General features: G+C 37.1%; 2 protein-coding genes across 4 annotated transcripts in view; one reads left to right on the top strand and one right to left on the bottom strand.

The window, feature by feature from the left end:
* Positions 1-1,339: 1,339 nt before the first annotated feature.
* LOC110440675 (N-acetylglucosamine-6-sulfatase-like) lies at positions 1,340-16,164 on the bottom strand. Of its 2 annotated transcripts, XM_021483836.1 has the most exons (13): positions 15,843-16,164; positions 14,929-14,988; positions 11,601-11,804; positions 11,162-11,227; positions 10,834-10,932; positions 10,504-10,668; positions 10,105-10,187; positions 9,170-9,288; positions 8,587-8,604; positions 6,016-6,119; positions 4,350-4,559; positions 2,054-2,164; positions 1,340-1,690 (listed from the first exon to the last, which is right to left on the bottom strand). In XM_021483836.1, exons 1-13 carry the CDS (start codon positions 15,978-15,980, stop codon positions 1,445-1,447), a joined length of 1,623 nt encoding a protein of 540 aa, XP_021339511.1. In that variant the 5' UTR covers positions 15,981-16,164; the 3' UTR covers positions 1,340-1,444. The 2 variants fall into 2 exon arrangements, with proteins under 2 accessions (XP_021339511.1, XP_021339517.1); XM_021483842.1 differs by lacking the exon at positions 8,587-8,604.
* Positions 16,165-18,896: 2,732 nt separating this feature from the next.
* LOC110440760 (Hermansky-Pudlak syndrome 5 protein-like) overlaps positions 18,897-24,930 on the top strand; it is a 32,014-nt gene continuing 25,980 nt past the window's right edge. For both annotated transcript variants that reach the window (XM_021483911.1, XM_021483904.1), the window contains exons 1-7: positions 18,897-18,969; positions 20,336-20,502; positions 20,674-20,787; positions 21,147-21,211; positions 21,706-21,883; positions 22,520-22,650; positions 24,711-24,743. In XM_021483911.1, the coding sequence (XP_021339586.1) occupies positions 20,371-20,502; positions 20,674-20,787; positions 21,147-21,211; positions 21,706-21,883; positions 22,520-22,650; positions 24,711-24,743 (653 nt within the window). In that variant the 5' untranslated portion in view covers positions 18,897-18,969; positions 20,336-20,370. The remainder of the gene's footprint in view (positions 18,970-20,335; positions 20,503-20,673; positions 20,788-21,146; positions 21,212-21,705; positions 21,884-22,519; positions 22,651-24,710; positions 24,744-24,930) is intronic.

Below are 24,930 nucleotides of genomic sequence, written 5' to 3'. Positions count from 1 at the left end.
GAGCAAGAGCTTAAGCGATATAGTTTTGGGAAAATAGTCTATCAAGGAACAAATATTATGACATTTAAAAATCAGTATTCTGAAAAAAATAAGGATATGGCTGTCAGTAAGTTTCAACATATGTATCTAGTCATTATTACTAATTTTCATTGATTTGGGCGATGAGTGCATGTCACGTGACTAAAATATTACTTGGCGGGAAATTGTGAAAATGCTAGTTTTGCAAAAAAAACTGTTTATTGTGTATTATACTTACTACTCTTTACATGAGTTTACTGAAAACATCATAACATGGGCGATATGTTTTTATATTAAGCCTACTATCAAATAGCCCAAAAGTAAACGCAATAACCATAGCCAGAAAATGTGTGTAAGCTTTGTTTAGCTTTCTACTTCTTCCTGATACAAGTCATACTCAGCTTGAGTGTTATTGACTCGGCGCAGCTCGAGACAATATGACGCCTCCAATTAAAACAGGGTAAAAGAGAATAGTTAATCTAAAAGTTAAAACTATACACACTGGGCTAAAGATGATACTAGAGTTGGTGTGACTGGGGCCAGGGAATGCTGCTCAACCAGGCCATGAAGTCTTCCAAAGTCGTTACCTCCACAACTTTTCTGGTAGTTTGTTTTATTGATTCTTTAGTGAATCTTGGGAAGAATGATTGGTATAAGATGTTCTTCTTTGCTCTGTCCTGTCGTAGTTTGCGATCCTCTCGATTTCTTCTGTCATCTGCTATGTAACAGAAATATGATCCCACCTTATTACAGAACACTGCACACTCAAAGAGGTACGCACACCAGTCATGGTGGCAGAAGAAAGCTGTACTCGGCACTTGACGACGTAGCTCCTCGGGATTTTCATTCAGGACTGTTGGTTGTATTAATTGAATTTATGATTCAATATGTATATTACGGGGTTGTAAAGCGTCTTAAATTGACTTATTCTATCTAGAACGTACATAGATACGGCGCTAAACTGTTCTAGACTCTATATGAAACCAGCGGGCTTTGTTGAATTTTAATTCATGTAACAGGTATACCCGTTAGATATCATAAATTATCAGCGTGTTAAAAATATAAATCTTCACTGCAGTGTTTTATAATGAAAAATGACAAAGATGAAAGTCTTAAGTCCAAATCATTAAAACAAATGTAAAATTTGAATTCAGTTACATTGTATTACCAAAACAAAACAAAATGGGTTTGAGCACAGAATAGGAGTTTGACCATTCTTGAATTTTTATTGAAAAATAAATAAATAAAGTAAATAAAACTGACACTTATATTGAACTAAACTTTATTCACAAATACAATGAACACACATTGTGTGCCAGAATTTAGACTATATATATATGAAGCATAAGTGATATATTTACACATTTGTATACTATACCACTCGGGTTATCAATCTTCAGAAAACACATTTTTTTGTATTTATGTTTCAATATAAGTTGAACATTGACTGTATCAATTCAAATATATAAGTAAATACATTTAAATATGTCTGTTTGACGTCACAAGGACGCTCCTTTTCGGGGATTCGTGAACACGAGGGTCCCGCGCACTGAACTAAGTGTGACAAAGTTCTGGTCACGTGATCATAAAGAGAAACGTTGTTTTTGATTACAGGTGCGAGATTTCTAAGTTCACTGACATCAACAAGCAGATCGTAGTACTCTTCAAAATTCTGAAATGAAAATATCACAAGAATAAGATCAATTTCAAAATGGAAAAGATGGAAGCAGGACTGTGTTTCGTTCAATTATAATAAAACATAATTTATCTAGATAATAATCTGAAATTTTACTGATTATTTTTAAACAATACGTATAGTTAAATACTTTTGCATTTTAAGTTATAGAGCTTGATAGAAAAAATCAATAAAACAGCAAAATATTCCATGCTCAACATATCATAATAATATACACACATAATGCACTGTGTTTTTCTATTTTGCCTTCAAACTACTTTGTAGTTACAAATGTGCAAATACGATTTTGAATTTGAATTTGAATTCATAAAGAGGTAGACAGTGTAGATAAGTTCCTACCTCATCGTCCTGCAGCCTACAGTACTTGTAGAACTGTCCCTCCTCCCCGCCCACTATACAGGAGTAGGTGTTGTTCAGAGAGTCCTCACAAACACACGCTGACAAACAGTTCTGTGAAACAGATAAGACAATATACAACTGCTAGTACCATACATGCAGTCTATAAGGAATAAAGTGCGGATGGAAATATTCTCTTCATTCGCTGTATGCATTTAGTGATCGATCGTATCTTAACATTCCGAGATTGTCAAATTATTCCAATCAGAAACAAGGCATATCAATCTTGATTGAATCAATATTTTTAAATGATGTTTATCCCGCGTACCAGAAAGCACTGAAAATACTATGCATGTCCACATTGATTTTTGAAATGGAAGTAGAACTGTTTACAAGCATTTATGTAAATCGCAATTTGATAGTAACGTATGACAAAATACTGAAGTATTGCAATACATGTATATCATAAAGAAACATATAATAAACTACTGATCAAGACAACCTATCTACTGAGCGCGTTCCAGTGTTATTCCGACTGCATCGCTGGAAAAGGTAACTTGCCAGCATGGCAGTAGTTTCCCCTTATAATCCTTAGCTATTACACTATCCCCCTCCGAGAAGTCTTGTTCTGAGATTCGGCCTGGGGTATCCCATGGGCCATTCCAGTGTCAATTCTCAGCCACTGGGAATTGGCCTTACATCGGACCCCTGTATCCCACCGCTGCCACCAAATGTGAAACGCGAGCTGGCACCCCTCCAGCAACCCCTCCAGCCACTGACCACACTCAATGTTGCCTAACTTTTGAATAAGTTATAGGCTTATATCGCATCGCTGTAAGACAATATTCTATCATATGCTTTTGATGCTACACTGTACTCCTTAGTATATTACACTATCAATGTCCAAACCAACCCACAAATATACGTTCTGTTGTTATCACGATTTAAGGAGACATCAGCTAGTTTATATTTAGCAAAAACTCAGCATACCAAACACACATTTGGTGAGATACTTTCTGATTTATTGGAAAGTAGACTAAAACTAACGGACTGGTTTAGCGGACACAATTACAAAAATGATAAGGACTGTAGAAAAAAAATGGAACGGTACGACAGAATGGTCGCCTTTCGTCACGGGATTTCGTCCTTGCAACTGCTAAGGTCATGAAAAAACGGCCTTCAAATATGATAAGGTAACTTTAACAAACATTATATCCTTCGACTGCACGACACACCACCCAGTCACACTATTCTTAAGAGGAAATATCCAGAGACCTTAGGGAGTCATCACAAATTTCGGATTTTGGACAAAGTAAAGATAGAAGCTTCAAGAATTGCAACAAAGGCAGCTGATTAATTTTGGTTTTTGCCAATGCCCCATAAACAAAAGGAACAGAAGAAACTTTTTGATTTTGCAGGGCCCACTAAAGTCGTCACACATGACCATGCAGTGGGAAACAATGAATGCACGTTCATTTTACTTTACCCCTAAACATGCAAACGTACGTCTAGAAAGAAAGAAAAACAAGGCAAAGTATTACAAGGCAATCCATAGTCCCCGACCGGTATTGATTTTTATATTTAATTAACAGTACATTTATGTCAGGATGTACAGTACTTACTGTTAGGAAAGTATCCTAATACATAATACAACATTAAAGGCATCATTGTAATGGTGAAATTGTTTTGTTGCCAAAATCAATGATCTTTCCACCAAAACTGGTTACAGCCGTTGATATAGTTTAGAAGATATGCCCCGGACAAACTTTTTTTCAAAAGTTTAAGTCAAAGCATAGGCCACAGTGAGGTCATAGTCACATAAAAATGACCCAGACAAACATTTTTGAAAGTAAAGATCAAAGCATAGGTCACAGTGACCTAATTCTTGCCCTCTGCACTCCGTTATCCCAATATGTCAGTGTACACCAAATATGGTTACTTCAGGTGAAATAGTATACAAGACATGCTCGGACAAACATCTTCTAAAGTAAAGGTCAAAGGTCAAGTCATAGGTCACAGTGACCTAATTCTTGCACTCTACACTCAACCATCACAAGATTTCCTTGTACACCTAATCTGGTTATTCCAGGTGAAATAGTATAGAATATATGTCCCAGACAAAATTCTTTGGCGGAAGGACGTAAGGACAGGAAGGACTGACGGACAGAGTGCAAACATGCAAACATATCCCCCCGCCCCCGGGAACCAATGGGGGACTGGACTAGAAGGACGACATGACAAGAGAAGGTAAAATCCGTCCAACCGTTCAAAAAGACAACGAAGCCATACACTGACATACCGCCATATTTTGACCATCGTATTGAGGACATCCGGGTATGGTGGCAGTATGCTCTCCCTGGTGTTCAATCAGAAGGTACTTCCGGTCCTGTGCATTGATCTGTGTATCAGACAGTTGCGGGAGAAGGGACAAGCCATCCATGTCAGACGGAGGCGGGATTTTAGCAATTTCTAAGAATGTCGGTGCTAGGTCAATACTGGTCACCAAGTCCTGAAATGTATATCAAATAACAGCAAAATTCAAAAATGATGGACGATAAAAAGAAAGCAGAGAGCTTTTAGAAATGGGACAAATTCGTAATTTCAGTCTAAGGTAGCAGTCTACAGTAGAGGGTTGTGGCCATGGGTGATATTTTTGTTAAATGGCTAACCCCTGTATAATGATAAGGGGAAAAAAAATATAAAAATAAAACTATATTAAAATTGGTATAAGCATGATGAAGTGGGCTATGTGAGCTTCACATTTGTAAACAAAAAACAAAAAAAATGTTTTTGGTTCGAGATCAAAATTTTGGCCATAATCCGAAAGAGTGCTTATACATGAAAAGCTAGCTTTACAGGAGGTAAAATTTTGACAACAGCACAAGACGAAAAATTGCAAAAAATCAAGTTTTACAACTTTACTGTGACCCAGATGATTCGGCAACCAAGTAGGTAATCTTTAATTTCAGACAGAACTTAGGAAAAAAATTACTAGTTGCGGGAGTCAAATTTTAGGTCAAAAATAGCATTTTTTGGCATTTTTTGGCATGTTTTGGTATTTTTTGATGTGGTAACCATGGTTTTTCACACTAGTGACATACATAGAAAAAAGAGGTTTATACACCTCTCAATATTTTATATGTATTGTAAATGTAATGCAGTTTACAAATATATATACATGTATATATGTGTTGTGTAGGGTAAATACGCTGTGTTTACATTTCCTCGACATGTGCCTTGTTTTTCAGAGTCGGGCCATTTCTACTGTAGATAGCTACCTAAATAACAGTGAATTGTACAAAAGGGACGGAACGTTATACACGCACCCGTCATATGCAATGTGGTAATTATTATTTAGGCTCATTGTAAATCGGAACAAAAGTAGACAGCAATATACTCCCTTTTGACCTAACATGTATATCTGTTTACAGAGGTTTCCTTTCTTCCTTATTCCAATCATTTTAAATGGTTACAAATAGATCGATTCGATACCCAATTGCTGTATGCGACACTCCGTCTCTTACAGTTTTACCCACATTTAACAAGTTTGGTGAGTTATGCATCGGATGCTTTAGTATCAAAAGGCTATAACTTTGTTTAAAGAGAGCACCGGACTTTAACTTACTGGTACGTGACAATCTGCCTTCCCTTAAAGCAAAAAAGTAGAGCAAGTATTATGAACGTAGGGGTGAAATAGCAGGAAAGGTATAGTTCAGGCAAATTTTGTTGACTCCCAGACAGACACACAGATAAAGCCAGTCTGAATAATGCGTCCCTAATTCATCGTCGGTCTGATGAAAAGTTGATGGAAAGTACATATAGGTTATAACGGTACCTTTTGGCATGTTGTTAAATATTATGCACAGGTACATGTATATAGAAGCATATGATCGAGATATGTAGACTTAAAAAGGGAAATGTGTACATACATAAACGTTTTGTTATCATCACCTGGCTTTAGTTACCTGGCTGGTCGTTCCTGGGGTTATGCCCGGCCCCCGGACCATGAAAGGCACGTGGATGTCAAACTGGTAGAGCTGGCGCTTATCTGATGGCAGGGAGAACTGGCCTGCAATAGAACGATGAAAAGTCTATTTAAAGTAATCGTCCGCGTCCTGTTCCGGAAACTTTTCGTTTCGGGAGAGGTATGTTGGTACCTATTGAAGCTTTCTAACCTGCAGAACTTGAATGTTTTCCCCCAAATTCATCTAACATTTTCAAAATTTGAACAGTCAAACATTTATTTACAGCAACTTGAGGAAAATAATTTCTTAAAACTAGGAGATACACATTTATATTTTTTCATGTCATACTGCAAACGTTTGAGAAATCTCTGTGGTGTTATATATTCGTGTATTTTGAAAATACAAATTTTGTGAAACCGCTACTGTAATTTTCCTATCATGCATGTAACTCGATGTCTGTGGGGAAAAAAGTGCAGAAAATTATCTAGGACAAAATATGTTTGTATAATTTATGCTTCAATGAGAAATTCGCTACAACACTTTGCATGCATTTATTTTTTGCTGGAGACGTGTTTACGGACTATTTATAATTAATTAAGCAACGTCAGCATCGTCCGTTTTAACAATTAGGTATAGGCCTTCTAGTTTATGAAAAGGACAATACGGCCATTTTTAGCTACATTAATGTAGGTGTTGTCTGCACTTGAATAAGACGTGAGCGTTGTTTACTCACCGACACTGAAACCGTAAACAGTGAGTGTTGTTCGTCACATCTTTACTTGCGGACATGGTACATGTAACCGTTAACTGCTGTAAGTGTTATTTATGATATTTTTACTTGTCGCCATGGTAACCGTTATTTGATGTAAATGTTGTTTATGATGTGATAACCTACCGACATCGTTACCGTTATCTGATGTAAGTGTTGTTTACTTACCGACATGGTAACCGTTTTCAGAGTAGAAGAAGATGTAAGTGATGTTTACTTACCGACATGGTAACCGTTATCTGAGGAGAAGAAGATGTAAATGTTGTGTACTTACCGTCATGGTAACCGTTATCAGAGGAGAAGAAGATGTAAGTGTTGTTTACTTACCGTCATGGTAACCTATAGCAAAGGAGAAGAAGATGTAAGTGTTGTTTACTTAAAGACATGGTGTCCTATATCAGAGGAAAAGAAGATGTAAGTGTTGTTTATTTACCGACATGATAACCGTTATCGGAGGAGAAGAAGATGTAAGTGTTGTGTACTTACCGACATGGTAACCGTTATCTGAGGAGAAGAAGATGTAAATGTTGTGTACTTACCGTCATGGTAACCTATAGCAGAGGAGAAGAAGATGTAAGTGTTGTTTACTTACCGACATGGTAACCGTTATCAGAGGAGAAGAAGATGTAAGTGATGTTTACTTACCGACATGGCAACCGTTATAAGAGGAGAAGAAGATGTAAGGGTTGTTTACTTACCGTCATGGTAACCAATATCAGAGGAGAAGAGGATGTAAGTGATGTTTACTTACCGACATGGTAACCGTTGTCAGAGGAGAAGAAGATGTAAGTGTTGTTTACTTACCGACATGATAACTGTTATCAGAGGAGAAGAAGATGTAAGTGCTGTTTACTTACTGACATGGTAACCGTTATCAGAGAAGAAGATGTAAGTGTTGTTTACTTACCGACATGATAACTGTTATCAGAGGAGAAGAAGATGTAAGTGCTGTTTACTTACTGACATGGTAACCGTTATCAGAGAAGAAGATGTAAGTGTTGTTTACTTACCGACATGGTAACATATATCAGAGGAGAAGAAGATGTAAGTGATGTTTACTTACCGACGTGGTAACCGTTATAAGAGGAGAAGAAGATGTAAGTGTTGTTAACTTACCGTCATAGTAACCGTTTTCAGAGGAGAAGAAGATGTAAGTGTTGTTTACTTACTGACATGGTTACCGATATCAGAGGAGAAGAAGATGTAAGTGTTGTTTACTTACTGACATGGTTACCGATATCAGAGGAGAAGAAGATGTAAGTGTTGTTTACTTACCGTCATGGTAACCGTTATCAGAGGAGAAGAAGATTTAAGTGTTGTTTACTTACCGACATGGTAACCGTTATCAGAGGAGAAGAAGATGTAAGGGTTGTTTACTTACCGACATGGTAACCGTTATCAGAGGAGAAGAAGATTTAAGTGTTGTTTACTTACCGACATGGTAACCGTTATCAGAGGAGAAGAAGATGTAAGGGTTGTTTACTTACCGTCATGGTAACCAATATCAGAGGAGAAGAAGATGTAAGTGATGTTTAGTTACCGACATGGTAACCGTTATCAGAGGAGAAGAAGATGTAAGTGTTGTTTACTTACCGACATGGTTATCGTTATCTGAGGAGAAGAAGATGTAAGTGTTGTTTACTTATTGACATGGTAACCGTTATCAGAGAAGAAGATGTAAGTGTTGTTTACTTACCGTCATAGTAACCGTTTTCAGAGGAGAAGAAGATGTAAGTGTTGTTTACTTACTGACATGGTTACCGATATCAGAGGAGAAGAAGATGTAAGTGTTGTTTTCTTACCGACATGGTTACCGTTATCTGAGGAGAAGAAGATGTAAGTGTTGTTTACTTATTGACATGGTTACCGTTATCAGAGGAGGAGAAGATGTAAGTGTTGTTTACTTACCGACATGGTAACCGTTATCAGAGGAGAAGAAGATTTAAGTGTTGTTTACTTACCGACATGGTAACCGTTATCAGAGGAGAAGAAGATTTAAGTGTTGTTTACTTACCGACATGGTAACCGTTATCAGAGGAGAAGAAGATTTAAGTGTTGTTTACTTACCGACATGGTAACCTATATCAGAGGAGAAGAAGATGGAAGTGATGTTTACTTACCGACATGGTAACCGTTATAAGAGGAGAAGCAGATGTAAGTGTTGTTTACTTACTGACATGGTTACCGTGATCAGAGGAGAAGAAGATTTAAGTGTTGTTTACTTACCGACATGGTAACCGTTATCAGAGGAGAAGAAGATGTAAGTGATGTTTAGTTACCGACATGGTAACCGTTATCAGAGGAGAAGAAGATGTAAGGGTTGTTTACTTACCGTCATGGTAACCAATATCAGAGGAGAAGAAGATGTAAGTGATGTTTAGTTACCGACATGGTAACCGTTATCAGAGGAGAAGAAGATGTAAGTGTTGTCTATGAGGCCTTTTTTAGTCAGCTGGTCCACCAGGTTCTCCACCATATCATCCACAGAAAGTAATGTACGCCACCTACACGTCACAGCATTAAAACAGAAGTTAGTTTGTCACACGGTTAATCTAGTTGGGGGAAATGGTTTTGGCGGTGCTACAATGACCTTGAAATGACATTCAACTTAACTAACTGTCAATATGAAAAAAGGAGCAGTTTGAAATACAATCCCAACGCACAGCAGAACACTAATACGCCTCCATCATCGATACCCATGGGTTACGCTCAATTTCTCTCTCTACACCCCTGGAATATGTCATAGCAAAAGTGAAGGCACGCGGCTAGCTATTTGATTGGTGTCAGGTAAAAACACCTAACCAATCACTAGGCTAGGCTGATACTTGTCCTTTGAAGTTTACAAAGGAGCGACGCCCGACTTCAAAGCCTGTATTTTTTTACCGTTACGCGACCGCGAGATTCTTTTGATGTACATACAAAGGATCAAACTAGTCTTCTCGTCTCATCCACGAGGTGCTGCACATTGAGCCTTAAATTTTGCTATGACATATTTCAGAGGTGAAGAAAGCGAAAGTGAGGGTAACCCTGGTTATCGAGGATGATACGCCTCCAGCACACGTCAGAACATGGCATTCGGCTAGTAATTATTTCCTGGTACTTCAAGTAATATTAACTTTGAATTCTATTTTATATAATGTAAAGCGCACTTTGAGTGTCTTATTCTGGGTAGATCATGGTGCTATATCTCATGTCATTGATAAAAGAATTAATGAACACAAATTCTTTAAAAATGATATCAACTTGCAATTGCTATGATACGTCCAAAGAAATGGTCACAAGGAACATGCCGTTCTGTGTCCTATAGGTAACGTACACACCTGTCTCTGTATATACTGTCTAAGTACTGGACAGATTCGTTCATCATAGGTGTTATAGCCTGTCGTATCAACCAATGTTTGTCCTTGAATCGAAAGAAAAGTCCCAAAAATTGTTACTGCATGTGTCATTGAAAAATTCAACAGTATTTTCAAAGCAAAATAATCTTGAACGCAGTATTTGTATTGGAATATCTGCATGACGTATTCTGTGAGTGTGAGACATATGAAACATGTGAAACAAACACTTTGCAGTTAAACATATACCACTAGTTACATAGTTCCTCAACTGAAACAGTATCCAATATAAAACAGATAGCAGTACGCATACATAGTCGTTACTGTAATACACAAACTTGACCAATCTGCGCACCACCAGGTTGCCTTGGTCGGTCAGCTTACCGAGCCGTGCATGTTGAAGGAACCGTCCCTTGGGGCCTTGACTTGGCTAAACCGGTCCCGGTACTGTGGAGCAGGAGTAAAGGGGGCGTGGGCAGAAGGCGTGGCCAACATCATGAAGAACGGAGTGGGCGGGGCCGAGTTTAAGAACGTCGTTGCCTTTCTGTTCTGTAAAATAAATAGGATACTATCACAGTATTGAGAGATATATATGGAGCAAGTGTTCTACTACATATAATGCCATTTCGCCAAGACAGACATTGGTCCATTATTATATTCGTTTTTCATGAACAGGTTCACAAGAGGACACGCGGTCCAATGACCATCACGTACGATGACGTCAGTAAAATAATCCTCGTCGTAGTTGTCGCCATGTTTCTCTTCCACGCCGTCCACAGAAAGTGTATAGTTGTAGTATTTAGAGTTGCCCACCTGTACAGAAAAAAATATATAAATCTTTTATAACAAAAGTATGACTTTACAAGTTAGAACACTCTATTTTGAAATTGTAAACTATTGAGAGGTCTTTACTTGAGACGGGCTAAAAGCATATACATTTTTTGGTAAGAACGACAAGTGACATTTTAGCCGTTCCGTAATTCTGATGTTCCTTGCTTCGAACACGTTGCTAGGTACCATCAGTCTTTGAAATGGTACTGACCAGTCCGTTCCAGTGTGTCCATCCCGGGGGCACGTGCTGAACACCACCCGCCTTTTTGTTACCGTACTGAAATAAGACACGAATGTACATTAGTTTCCTTTTCGATGCAGTCGTTTATTCTAGCTATTGTGTCTGCATTAATTTGCTTATAAAATTAGTTAATAACTGAATAATGTAGCAAACATGATTTTGATGGCGTGTGATTGTACATTATTTAAGAAGGAATGAGAACACGTGGAATTGATATCTATGAAGATTATTGACACATGTTGCAAGATCATCTTGTACCATAGCTATTAGATAAAAACAAAATCTATATACTTTTTGTTACGATATATATCTATCACTTGTCTGAGTTTTCATATCAGCTTAACAAAGCCTTGCTGAATGATTTTACGGACATTTGGAATTTGTTAGGACCAGCTTAAAAAAAACGTACACGATTGAGGTATTTTCCAGCGAAGAATGTAGTGTACCCTTTTCTGTGAAGGTAGGTCGGGAAGGCCCTCACTTCCTGTGTCTGTTGCCACGCGGGACTGCTGCAGTTTCCCTCCAGAGAATTATTTACCGCCATATTATTGTGCACGTGCTTTCCGGTTAGGATGCTGGATCTACTCGGGCAGCAGAGAGGTGTGTTCACGTACTGTGGTGAATAAAGAACGATTTAAAGATCAACTTTGAACGAGTATTGTCAAAACTTAATTGTAACTTGTCATATTTTGTATCAAAGGTACTTTGAACATGGTGTTCATGCCATTTGTCTGGTCGTTCATTCTCACTTATCATGCGCCAATACATATACAGTAAAAGTGGAAAATGAACTTTACGTTGCGAACATTTTGTTATCTTTTCTCAAACGAGGAACCTGTGTAGGATAATAACCGAAAGGGTTCTGATTACTATTCACCAGTTTTGAAAATAGAAGTGTCCATTCCCAACAGGTCAAACAGATACGTGATCCAGTACTTCTTCAAAACGAAATGTTTTTCTTCTTCATATTTAACATATTCGCGAATCCTAGATAGACTGTGTCATGAAAACAGACATTTCTGTAACAAATGCTACATTTTGTAACACTTTTTTCTGATCGTATATGAAAACAGGCATTTGGTCTGGAACGGAAATCATTCAAAACCAATGTATTCAAAAACAATTTTTATTTAATTCTTTGAACTTCAAACTTTTGAGCACTTTTCATGGGTTAAGTTTTAGAAAAGTATTTTTCATCAACTAATGCATATTTACAGTACCAAACATTCGTTCTTCAGCAACACAACAAAGATACTATCTCGGCTGTATCTCTTTAAAGTTGAGTACCATATTGTACATGTGTATATGTAACCTTGCCAGCCAGAGATACAGATATAATTTTACAGCATCTTCAATCGAAATGGTGTGTTATTTGCACCTTTTTTGATTAACTACTATTGATTTGATCTATATTTCAGAAGAAAAAACCCATTATGGTATGTAGCATTAAAACAAGGAAATACTGTGTTCTCGTAACGTATCTGTTCACACAATTTGAACAAGTAACTTTATAACAAACTTTTATATTGAAAACAACTTCACAAAAAATCCAGACGTTATTAAACATCAAGGCGGCTTTGACTAGTACTGCAAAAAGTTTGTACGCTAGCGTACATATCACTTTTCTTCAATCGTTACTCCCATTCAAAACTTAAACAGATACGTTTTAAATATAGTTACCATTCCAACAGATACGTTACACATTATGTTGGTCAAGTGTTATACTCATGCTACTTAACATTATCACTAAAACAAACTTTAAATCGATGTAATGATCACTTGTGATCAAATATATGCACCTATCTCAAATGTTCACATAGCCAAGTCGATTTTACCTGGGAAAATAATGCACCAAAACAGAAACGTGACCAAACTGAACATGTGGTCCCTTATCCTCACATATCCCACCCTTTTTGTCAAAGTTTTCCCTAATTAATCCTTTATAATCCATTTATAGTAGTTAAATATATGTGAACATCTACAATAACGTACACAAATCAACCATTATTATATATGCATTCATGTCTTTGGATTTCCTGAGATTTGAAGATATTCCCCTTGAAAACTAAGTCAGCTGATGCAAGAACAGTTTGTAAAAGGTCTAATTATATTGTTTACATCAAAATCCCACGAAACAAAACTAGAATCTAGAGTATCTTTGTTATAACCAACGACTATAGAACCATTTATAACGTATCTGTGTATAACGTATCTGTGTATAACGTATCAGTGTATAACGTATCTGTTTAAAACGTATCTGTGTATTACGTATCTGTTTATAACGTATCCGTGTATAACGTATCTGTTTATAACGTATCCGTGTATAACGTATCTCTTCATAACGTATCCGTGTATAACGTATCTGTGAATAACGTATCTGAGTATAACGTATCTGGTATGCAAAACTGTTTACGTCAGCAAAATTAAATTCACTCGGTATTCGCTTTAAATTTACACATTGTACAACAATGTTACACTTAAGTTTTATCGTGTAAGCTATAACAAAGTTCTCACGACAATGAGTACAGATTTATTAGACAAATACAGGTCACGTATCTGTTGAAATTTTAACGGAAAAAACACGAATACCGAGTTTCATGCAGGATACTTGATGTATAAATGTCGATGGATTTACATGCGGTATAAGATACCTCTATACCAAGATATTTTAAATTTGTATTCATCGATAATAAATGCTGGTAGTATGGGTGTTTTGTTTAGTAACGTATCTGGCAAGATATTTTTCGACAGTATAGATAATCGCCAAAAAACATATTTTAGCTTAAATTATTTATATTGAATTAACTAAGTTTTGTTAAGACACAAGTAAAATTAAACTATGAAGAAAAACAGGAATTTTGAATAAACTGAAAAAAAAATGCAAAGCTTTTTGTATATTCGAGTATATTGACATGTTCATGTACACTTTATGAAAATGTTACCGTATCTTTTCATTAAATTTTTGTTTGTTTTTGAAAAACATATCAATGTTGAAACAGTGAACTATAGTTTTGACGCATAGGCTATATTATAGGTGGTGGAAGGATCATGAAGGATTTTCGGTTATTGGCGCACGATAAGTAAGAATGGACGTGCCCATTATCTTCATTTTTATACGCACATATCTCTAAATGGAAAGGCATTACCGCCTTTTATAATAGATAGCACAAGAGTGTTTTATAGAAAGCTGGGCCATTTGTAGTCATTTATCAAAGACGTGCCACCATGTGTGTATTGATGGAGGTAGGGTATGTTGATGTATTTCTCCTTGCATGCGAAACCGTCGTTCTGGTGCCAACTTTAGAGTGCTACCTCACTTAAATACCATGCCATCGGTGTCCAGCACATCATTCCGCCCGGTCACATTATACTGTAAAAGGGTGAACCAGTTGTTGCCATTACCCCTTATGCTGAACGTTAGGCATGAAAACAACTACCATTTTTAATGACTCGATATATTTTTGTATGTCCGGGCCTGGGGACAGAACCCATTGCCTACCCCACATTTCCAGGCAAGGTACTAGGAAACGAAAGGGTTTTAATGAAGTAGAGAGAAAATATCAAAATCCCGAATGTTGCAATGGGGGCAGCAGATCAATTGTGGTTTCAAACAAGACCCCCCCCCNAGAGGGTCACACATTAGTCGCCTTTTACGACATGTAGTTGGATGTTGCAGTGTTAAGGTATGCTATTTTAAGAAATGAATTTGAAATAAGAGTAATGCTTCTAAAACGTACAAACTGTTCGAACACTTTTCCTTGGCTGCCAATTAAATCCCGAGTTTTCTTTATGGGAATCTGAAAAATACAAAATATTTGTTAACTATTATTAATTATGATATATTTGCAAATTCTGAACCTATTGGTAAGACTGTATCGCACATATTTATCCTTAAATTTACATTAAGCTTTATCTGGGTTATAACAATTGTGAAACAAATTATATTTTATATTAATCACTCTAGCTGGCGCAGGTGGTAGCACGCAGGGGGTCTTACATTCTTATTGTAGGAGGAAACCGGAGAACCCAGTGGAAACCCACGTGGTCGGGCAGGTGACACAAATCACTTTTAGCTTTTCGCATCCGAACGGGTATCGAACCCGGCCCACTGTACCGCCCGACCGTCCCTTACTTAGATCACGAGAAGAAAATTATGTTACAACTTCAATTTCAGTTATTAATTTTACTGTAGCTACAAAGTGTATACTATTCGGCTAGCAGTATTGAAAACAAAATTTGTGATAAAAAGAGGTCACAAGCACTGACAATGTATACCGTAAGCACCCGCGAAACTAATCAAGGCTTTGATTGAATATGCACAAATCACTATAAACTATTTGTAAATTTATATAAAATATTATGAATTAGAATTATGAGAAAGAGAAGCAAATTAAACAACCTTTTTTGACAACACTTAGTATTTTGAAGATTTTTAAGTATTTGTAATATTTCAACAAACTTGAAGATAGTTGGAAATCTCATGTAGGAAAAGAGTACTATATGAGTCATGCTATATATAGTATGACATCACTATAGGTAAATTTACTCCATGTTGCTTTTAAGAGTTACATGTACCCTATGACATCACACGAGATCCCTCTATATAAGTATACCCCATTGTGTCTCATGCATAAACACATGTGTCCCTTACCGTGCCTCCCAGCTCCAGATCTTGGTCATCCGTTAAGATGAACACGATGTTGGGCGTGGCCTCACCTTGGGCGTGGTTGATCAGTGTTGCTATAACAACTGCACACATCACGCCCAAATACACGTGAAACCGTGTCATAATCGATCCTGGAAACGTGATAAATGTTTCCTCGGCGAAAAAGATTTAGTTAGTGTATGAGTATAGCAAAGATTAACACTAGATGTCACAATATAGTAAACATTGGTTATCAAACGTTTAACAGCGAGGTTTATCAGAAACAAATGTATTGTACTTCCCTACGTTTCCTTATGATAATACATGTAGATAAACTTTGTACAGAGACGTATACAGTATATTATATATACAGAGACCGTATTTATATATGTACCCGCTTATCACCAAACAACTCCTCAGCCGTAAATTATTATGTCAAGGCCGAAAGTCGACCTGAAAAGAGACTCAATAACATCCGCATGAGATTATGGATGATTGGAAATTGCCTTTTCGTATGTCTATTCATATATATTCTGTTTTTCTTTTACAAAAAACATCAGTACGGACTTTTTTGTCAATGATACAGAGGCGTACAACAAAACATGGGCTAGTCTTATCTGGTATGATTGACTTGTCCCAAATTTTGGCATTCTTCTTCTTTCACACAAGGAATTAGTCCTAGTATGGAGCGATGACTTGCGCATGCACGGATAAAAAATGATGATGTAATATTGATACATGTACAAGTTAAAAGAATGGCAAATGTTATAAAATTTAGAATATACATTGTAGAATACTCCACAGGAGAGCGATTTATAGTTTATAAAGAGTAAGATTGACATACACAAGTATACAAATATAGGAGGTTAATTTTAAAGAGGTAAGTCTTCGGCCCCTGGCCGACTCAGGGGAATCAGGTATATAGTTAGGTTCAGCTGAAATTTAGAGAATGATCCTGTCTGTACTACGTACAGTGCATGTTCCTGCTGGTGCTGTTGACTGGGGGAGGAGGGGGCGGGGGAGGGGCTTATTCAGTTGGTGTGGATTTGTAAAGGCTACATTTAAAGTACTCTTTAGCGAGTCATTTATAGCTAAGGTTGCTAGAAGTTGATTCCAGTCCATGACTGTCCGAGGGAAGAAGGAGTGTTTGTAGTATTCATTGTTGGTGCGAATAGCTTTAAATTTGTGTTTGCCTCTGGTTCGGGCGTCAGAGGTTTGTAATATGTGGTCGGTCTGCACTGCTAGAAGATTGTTTGTAATTTTGTAAAAGTTAACTAGTCTGGCGTTCCTCCAGGGATGGCCGTTCTAGTAATTTCAGCATGTCAGTGACTGATCCTGGTGTTCTGGAGTAATAGTCATTGAAGACATACCTGGCTGTTCTACGCGTACGTTGGGCAGATTGCAGTTGGTTGATGTGATCACTGGAATAAGGGTCCCATATTATGCTGAACTGACATACTCTAACTGGAGTCTTACTAGTGTTGTGTATGTTTGAGATTATTCATGCGGAGAGACCCTCGTGTTCTACACGCTTTCGATGTTACGTTGGAAATGTGTGGGGCCCAAGAGAGATCTTGACTAAATGTTACACCCAGGTATTTACTATCTGATACAATCTCTAAGGTATGGTTGTGGATGCAGTGGCGGATCCAGAGGGGTTTTTTGGGCTTCAGGAAACCCCCCCACCCTGAGCATTTTCTTTAAAAATCATATATTTTCACCATTTTCCTCATTTTTTTCCAACATGGAAACCCCCCCAGGAAATTTGGAAACCCCCCCAGATAGGTCTCTGGATCCGCCACTGGGATGGTATAGTCAAATGAGGTGGAATTATTTGACCGTTTCCTAGACATTCGGATAGCAAAACATGTATCCGTATTGAATTGCATCTGCCAGTCAAATTTCTATTTCTGTAGCATGTTAAGGTGGCTTCACACATCGTCATCAGTGTCCATTTTCGTGACGTACTTCCGGAAAAAGTACAGCTCGTTAATTGCGAAAGTGTGGAGCCTCATTAAGATCTGGCTGTAGTGCAAGGCTGTCGTTGGTTGACTTAATTACACGATATAGCAACCAGTCATCTACGAACAGCCTAGCATGTGATGAGACAGATTCTGGGAGATCATGGATAAAGATATGAAAAAAGAGTGGCCCTAGTACTGTGGCCTGAGGCACGCCGGAAGATGTGGCTCCGTTAACTAATACCTGTTGATCCAGTCTAGTGTATTATTTCTGATACCGTAGAAGTGAAGTTTGTGAAGAAGACATTGATTTTTAGCTTGGTCATGAATGGTAGAGATTAGTTCAGATTCACAGCTTCGGGATTTCCTAAAAACCATGTTGGTTGTCGTTTAGGATTCTGTGGTGTTCAAGGTGGCGAATGATATTTCTGTGAATGTTGATGTAAGAGAGACTGGGCGGTAATAAACAGATTTGTGACGCTCACCTTTTTTGAAGACTGGGATGATGTTAGCCTTTTTCCAATCCAATGGGACGGTCCGGTGCCAGTGTTGATAGACAACTGATAGAAGTGTGTGATAAAGGGAGAAAGTTCTATCACTGACTTAGATAACAGGGATTGGCAACTCCAATTTCATTTCGCGTATGTATTGTCCACCTCTTGTATTTGTGCACCGAACCGTGACGACCTGTGACCCTCTCGCTGGAGCCAATTTACCTAATCTAATCTAAGTCCATGGTTCTATAGAATATTTCAAAATAAAGCCTCGTTTCAGTCTCGTTTTATAGTATTTTACAGCGATCACTCCTATGTTGTTTACCATGAGCTCTATGCTTGTATGCACCCATTGTAACTTTATCGGTTCCGATCCAGTGCCCGTTTTATGACGTATAATTATTTTACTCAGCAAAATTAGACATTTATACAGCCACTTTTCATGACAGTGCTCGCAGAACGACATTTACGCCTCTTTCATTATTTTCATTATAAGAATTCATTGCTTCGGAATATCTAAGTCCGTGATATAGTGAGGCGTCCAGTCTATGCTTTACTGCATGTCATAAAGTCGAGGACCCGTCGTCTGCTGTTGGAGTTACGTCCCTTTGTAGAACTCTTCATCATCATGTGATGCAGGGAGCAAAGTGAAAATAAACAGCGAAGATACTAAGAATGGTAGGTTGGATTCTATATCTAGGACAAGGTACCTAATAACCGCGGGTATTTTTCTTTCTGGAAGTAAAATGAAATGAACACTTGACGGGTAAAATCTATAATTGTAAAAAGCGTATACCAAAATGTGCATGGCTTACAAATACCAAAAGGCGTTACTCTTACTAAACTAAATACTTCCAGACACAGCATCCCAGTCCGACATTGATGTGTAGCCAGCAGAATTGAATACATATTTAAACATATGAATATATCCTTTGCTTCATAACAACATTCGTCCAAATATTAGGATATTTTCGTATTACATAAACATTATCTCATACATGCAGTGAGAGTTGGGCCTATTAGAATTTTCAGGGGTTTAGATTAACATTCCGTAAAAATTCTACCCACGAAAATGGTATATGTAGGAAGGGAAGATTTTTTTTTAAAGATTAAAAATTGACTCCACCAAACTTTCTGCAAATTAAAAATTATATTCCTGGTTGGTACATGCAAATGTAACACTGGAGATGAAAAAATGCACGCCCAGACTAGTGTTCAAACCTGTGATCCTCCAAACTCTAGACGGATGCTCTACCAAATTACCAATTGAGCTACCTGCATGGTCGCCGATGATCTACCCAGTCCAGTTCCGCAACATTTTAAGTCTTCACCCCTGAAGACACAACTATATATTTACAACCCAAGTTCGGGTATCCCCTTGCAAAGCGTACACCAAATGCTTGAAACAAGAGTTGGTCACAGTCACCACTGTAACAGGAGATGGAAAAATGCACGGCCAGATCAGGTTTTGAACCCGGGACCCTCTGAACTCTACACGGATGCTCTATCAATTGAGTTACCTGGTCACCAACGAGCGACCCAGTCCAGTTCTGCTACACAAATAAAGCTTGGCATTGTTGAAAAGAATGAAAAAAAAGACTGATAAATACCATCAACAAAGTGCAACGTTGAGCAGCCAGTTATTGAAAAAAATTGTCAATCTTTCCTATGTTGCCTTGAGCATTATATACATTATCTTGTACCCAACCTGCAATATGATTTAAGATTTCTACAACTTATACATTACCATCATATAGGGGTGGGGGTATTTTTACTGGGCGTTGATCATATGATCTAAACCCCCCCCAAAAAAAAACAATCAAAGGACACTCTATAAATCAGGATGGGTCCAGACATGCTCAGTTATCATTTCTTAAGTCTTTGTTTATAAAGAAATGAATTTGATCTTCAAATAAAAGGTTGAAATATTAATGACAGTTGGTTGTGGGAGAATCTCATATACCTGTAATACAGCATACTGCATGCATGTTGTATGTTTTAACTTTCTATTGAATTTTGACAACAAAATTTCTTTATTTAACAGCAAATACAAATGCTCGTAATTGTTGATGTGTATGGATGTCAAGATGGTCAGTTGATAACAAGACCCTGATGACCATGGCTGATCCTCCGGGATGGACACACCTTCTGTTGGAGTCGGGCCAACTGGACAATCTTCAAACCCCACTCCGGGGATCAGCTCGCCTAAAGGTGGGCTCATAGAATTTTAAATCACCTAAAACATACATGAATCTATCAAAACAGTTTCATATGATCTACGTCTTGTTAGTTTCATATATTGATAGAGTTCTGAAAAAGATGATTATGTTTAAACTGTGCTTTTGACAAAAATTGTATATTTGTTCTATTCTTCTGTTGTAGTTTACATGTCTGTCAGTATCTGCAAAATTCATAGCATTGGGGAGCAACACTGGAAATGTGTACATCTTTGATAGAAACACTCTAAAACATCTTCAAGTTGTATTTCCTGAAGTGGTAAGTTTATTACTACATATTTTTGTGGTAATCTTTTTTAGCTCTTTTTGCACCGTAAACAAGTTTGCACTAACTGCAATTTATATATATATATTGTTTTCCTTCAATGTTAAAATATAATGATAAATAAGTATGCATGCTTACAGTAAAGTTCAATAGAAAAACAAACTAAATGTTTTTAAAGTGGACATTTAAATATTTCTTTTGTCAGTGAAATGCATATTGTTCTCGGAATGGGCTTTGAAAGGCGAACACATACTTCAAAGTTAATGTGAAGATAAATGGCTTCTAATTAAATGCACCAATCTCACATCCACTCTGTCATTTTAAGTTATGCTAGCTTTCTGTATTTTGTGTAGGATCCATCAGCAGTAAATGTTGTGGCCTTGTGTCCCAATGAGAAGTTGGTGGCTTTCTCAACATTGTAAGTGTGCCCTAGGTCTAGACATTTAACTTTAGTCTTGACATCCTTTTTTTTTTTTTTTTTTTAATCATATTGTGATTCTTGTTTCTCTACTTTATAGATTGGTATAGAATGTCATTGCAAAACCGTACTTCAAAATGATGTCATTCTTTTTCTTTATTTTCTACAAAATTAATGTGAAATAAGTATAATATTAAATAAGTATAATTTTTAATGATAATTTCAAGACATCAAACTGATTATTATTATCTAATGAGATGGTTAGGTTTACAACTCGGTGATATGATAAAATTGAAAAAAAGGAATGTAATGATTTTCAATGTAGTAAGGGTGAACAATTCTGTCATCTTGGGCTTGTAGATGTTATATTGGGGCTCTGCTTATCCATTTTGACATACTTAACAATTAACCTGACGTGTTTATCTTAGCTGCAGGCTACTAATTTGTCGCTGTAATGGTGATGGAATTGGATAAAAGATTTTTTTTCTCTCAAGGAATGGCCATGTCGTAGTGATGGAAATGAACATCGACAGACGAGCTCGGCCAGAGAGACTGAAGCTTGTCACTGAGCACGTGCGAACTACAGTCACCTGTATACAGTGGGAACATTCTGGTGGGAAAATCTATGTAGCTGACGTCACAGGCAAAGTTTCCATGTCTGTCGTCCCCAAGGTAGGTGGTAGTTTGTTTTTATTAGTGTAACCTCCACATGGTAGTTTCGAAACCACCCTTAAACATTCCTGAAAACTTAAATTCCAGAAGAATGATCATTTCAATTTAACCTTTTAGGAGTCATTAGTTACATTGAAAAATGAGTGTAAGTTGGATTGACTGGAACCTGATTGAAGCTTTCATTAATAGACAAAGGACAATAAAATAGAATGTATAGTATTGTAACTATCTTCAAAAAAACAATATTAATGAATATATGTGGATTCGTTAGAAGTTCACTTATCATCTTTGGATGAAAAAAATCAATTTTTAAGATGATCTCTTTTATATCAAACCATTTAGTTTTTTCTTGAAAAAAAATGAATTCAAGGATTTTGAATGTAAACTACAATTATTTTATAACATTTGTCCCAAACATATGAAAATGAATTTTGCCATGGTTTTATATATATATGTGCTATCATTTGAGTTCAAAATATTTGTTCTATAAATAAACGAATATGCTTAAAATATGAAGAGAAGATTTCCAACATTTTGTGTTAATAAAAAAGCACTTGCTGGCTTTTGAAAAGTGGTTAACGTTATGACCTTGTATTGCCTCTTTGATATATCTTCTTACCTTGATCTTTGCATTAGGTGAAGAACCTGGTAGAGATGCCTGTGAATGTCATTATGCGCCTTGAGTCGTCGGTTATCCAGATGGACTGGTCAGACAACAAATTATTGGTTTCCACCATGACCAGAGCCTACTGGTGTGATACCATAAAGTAAGGGGTCATTCTGTAGCACCATCAGGTACAGTAACTAGGGGTCAGTCAGCTGATGCAAAATCAGGAAGAGGTCAAGTCTGTAGCACCATCTGGTATGGGTCAGATAGGCAGACAGTTGAGGCACATCAAGTAGGGGGTCAATGAGTTTAGGCACATCAGATAGGGGTCAGTCTGTATCACCATTAGTTAGCTAGGGTTCAGTCAGCTGAGTCACTTTCAGGTAGGGGTTAGTCAGCTGAGTCACCATCAGGTCGGGGTCAGTCTGATATACTATTATGTAGGGGTCAGTCCCTGGCAATTTTCGGTTGGGGCCTGCAATATCAGGGATAGGTCTGTCAGGAACACCATTATACAGGTAGGAGTCAATCTGAAATACAATCAGAAATGGATGAGTGTAGTAGGATAGGCATTAGGGGTCAGTTGGTTACAGTCCATCTTTAACACAATCAGGTAAGGGTCAGCCTAACGCAACATCAGGTAGCTATATATAGAGGTCAGTCAGTAAGACCACCAGGTATGGGTGAGTCTAACACCATCAAGTAGGGGTCAGTCTAGCACTTCCAGATAGGGGTCAGCCTGAAGCACCATCTGACATGGGTCAGTGTATAATAATTCTACCAGGAAGGGCGTGCCTAGTAACACTATCAGGAAATTGGGTACGTCTTTACCACCCTCAGTCATTGGTCAGTCAAGTAAGATCATCTGACATTAATCAGCCTATGAATCAGTACATTCTAGATATTAGAGTCAATCTGTCATAATAAGGTAGGGTCAGTATTACATTAGTCAGTCTATATAATCTCTCCTGTCCAGTTTACTGTTCTGTATAAGGTAGGGTCAGTATTACCTTAGTCAGTCTATATAATCTCTACTGTACAGTTTACTGTTCTGTCTAAGGTAGGGTCAGTATTACATTAGTCAGTCTATATAAGCTCTACTGTACAGTTTACTGTTCTGTATAAGGTAGGGGCAGTATTACATTAGTCAGTCTATATAATCTCTACTGTGCAGTTTACTGTTCTGTATAAGGTAGGGTCAGTATTACCTTAGTCAGTCTATATAATCTCTACTGTACAGTTTTCTGTTCTGTATAAGGTAGGGTCAGTATTACATTAGCCAGTCTATATAATCTCTACTGTACAGTTTACTGTTCTGAATAAGGTAGGGACAGTATTACATTAGTCAGTCTATATAATCTCTACTGTACAGTTTACTGTTCTGTAGAAGGTAGGGTCAGTATTACATTAGTCAGTCTATATAAGCTCTACTGTACAGTTTACTGTTCTGTATAAGGTAGGGGCAGTATTACATTAGTCAGTCTATATAATCTCTACTGTGCAGTTTACTGTTCTGTATAAGGTAGGGTCAGTATTACATTACTCAGTCTATATAATCTCTACTGTACAGTTTACTGTTCTGTCTAAGGTAGGGTCAGTATTACATTAGTCAGTCTATATAAGCTCTACTGTACAGTTTACTGTTCTGTATAAGGTAGGGTCGGTATTACATTAGTCAGTCTATATAATCTCTACTGTGCAGTTTACTGTTCTGTATAAGGTAGGGTCAGTATTACATTAGCCAGTCTATATAATCTCTACTGTACAGTTTACTGTTCTGAATAAGGTAGGGACAGTATTACATTAGTCAGTCTATATAATCTCTACTGTGCAGTTTACTGTTCTGTATAAGGTAGGGTCAGTATTACCTTAGTCAGTCTATATAATCTCTACTGTACAGTTTTCTGTTCTGTATAAGGTAGGGTCAGTATTACATTACTCAGTCTATATAATCTCTACTGTACAGTTTACTGTTCTGTCTAAGGTAGGGTCAGTATTACATTAGTCAGTCTATATAATCTCTACTGTACAGTTTACTGTTCTGTATAAGAAGACTTTAAAAAGCATGTCAAAAAGGTTATATATTCTTTTTTGTTAATGTGAACATATAGGATATATACTTTACATTTTGAAAATTGTGTTTAATAATTGATTTAATGAAAAAAACGTTGAATTTTGTTTCCAACACTTCCAATACAGTTATATATTTCTTTATTGCAGACAACAATATTCACCGGTTGGCAAAAAACCAAGGTTTGTACTGTTTTATTAGCAACCATACATTTTGTGACAATCTACTTCACTAGTACTTTGAAATTAATTATTCATTACTCCCTCCCCATACTATAATAAATATTTTTCAAATCTATGAATAGCTGGCACTAGTACAATACATTGTTTTCCTTAGTACTTGTTGGGATATATACACGTGTATGTCAAT

This window comes from Mizuhopecten yessoensis, unplaced genomic scaffold (genome assembly GCF_002113885.1).
Source record: "Mizuhopecten yessoensis strain PY_sf001 unplaced genomic scaffold, ASM211388v2 scaffold1779, whole genome shotgun sequence".
NCBI classification, from domain to species: Eukaryota; Metazoa; Mollusca; class Bivalvia; order Pectinida; family Pectinidae; genus Mizuhopecten; species Mizuhopecten yessoensis.
The sequence above is the reverse complement of the archived record's forward strand: the minus strand, read 5'-3'. Positions and strand labels throughout refer to the sequence as shown.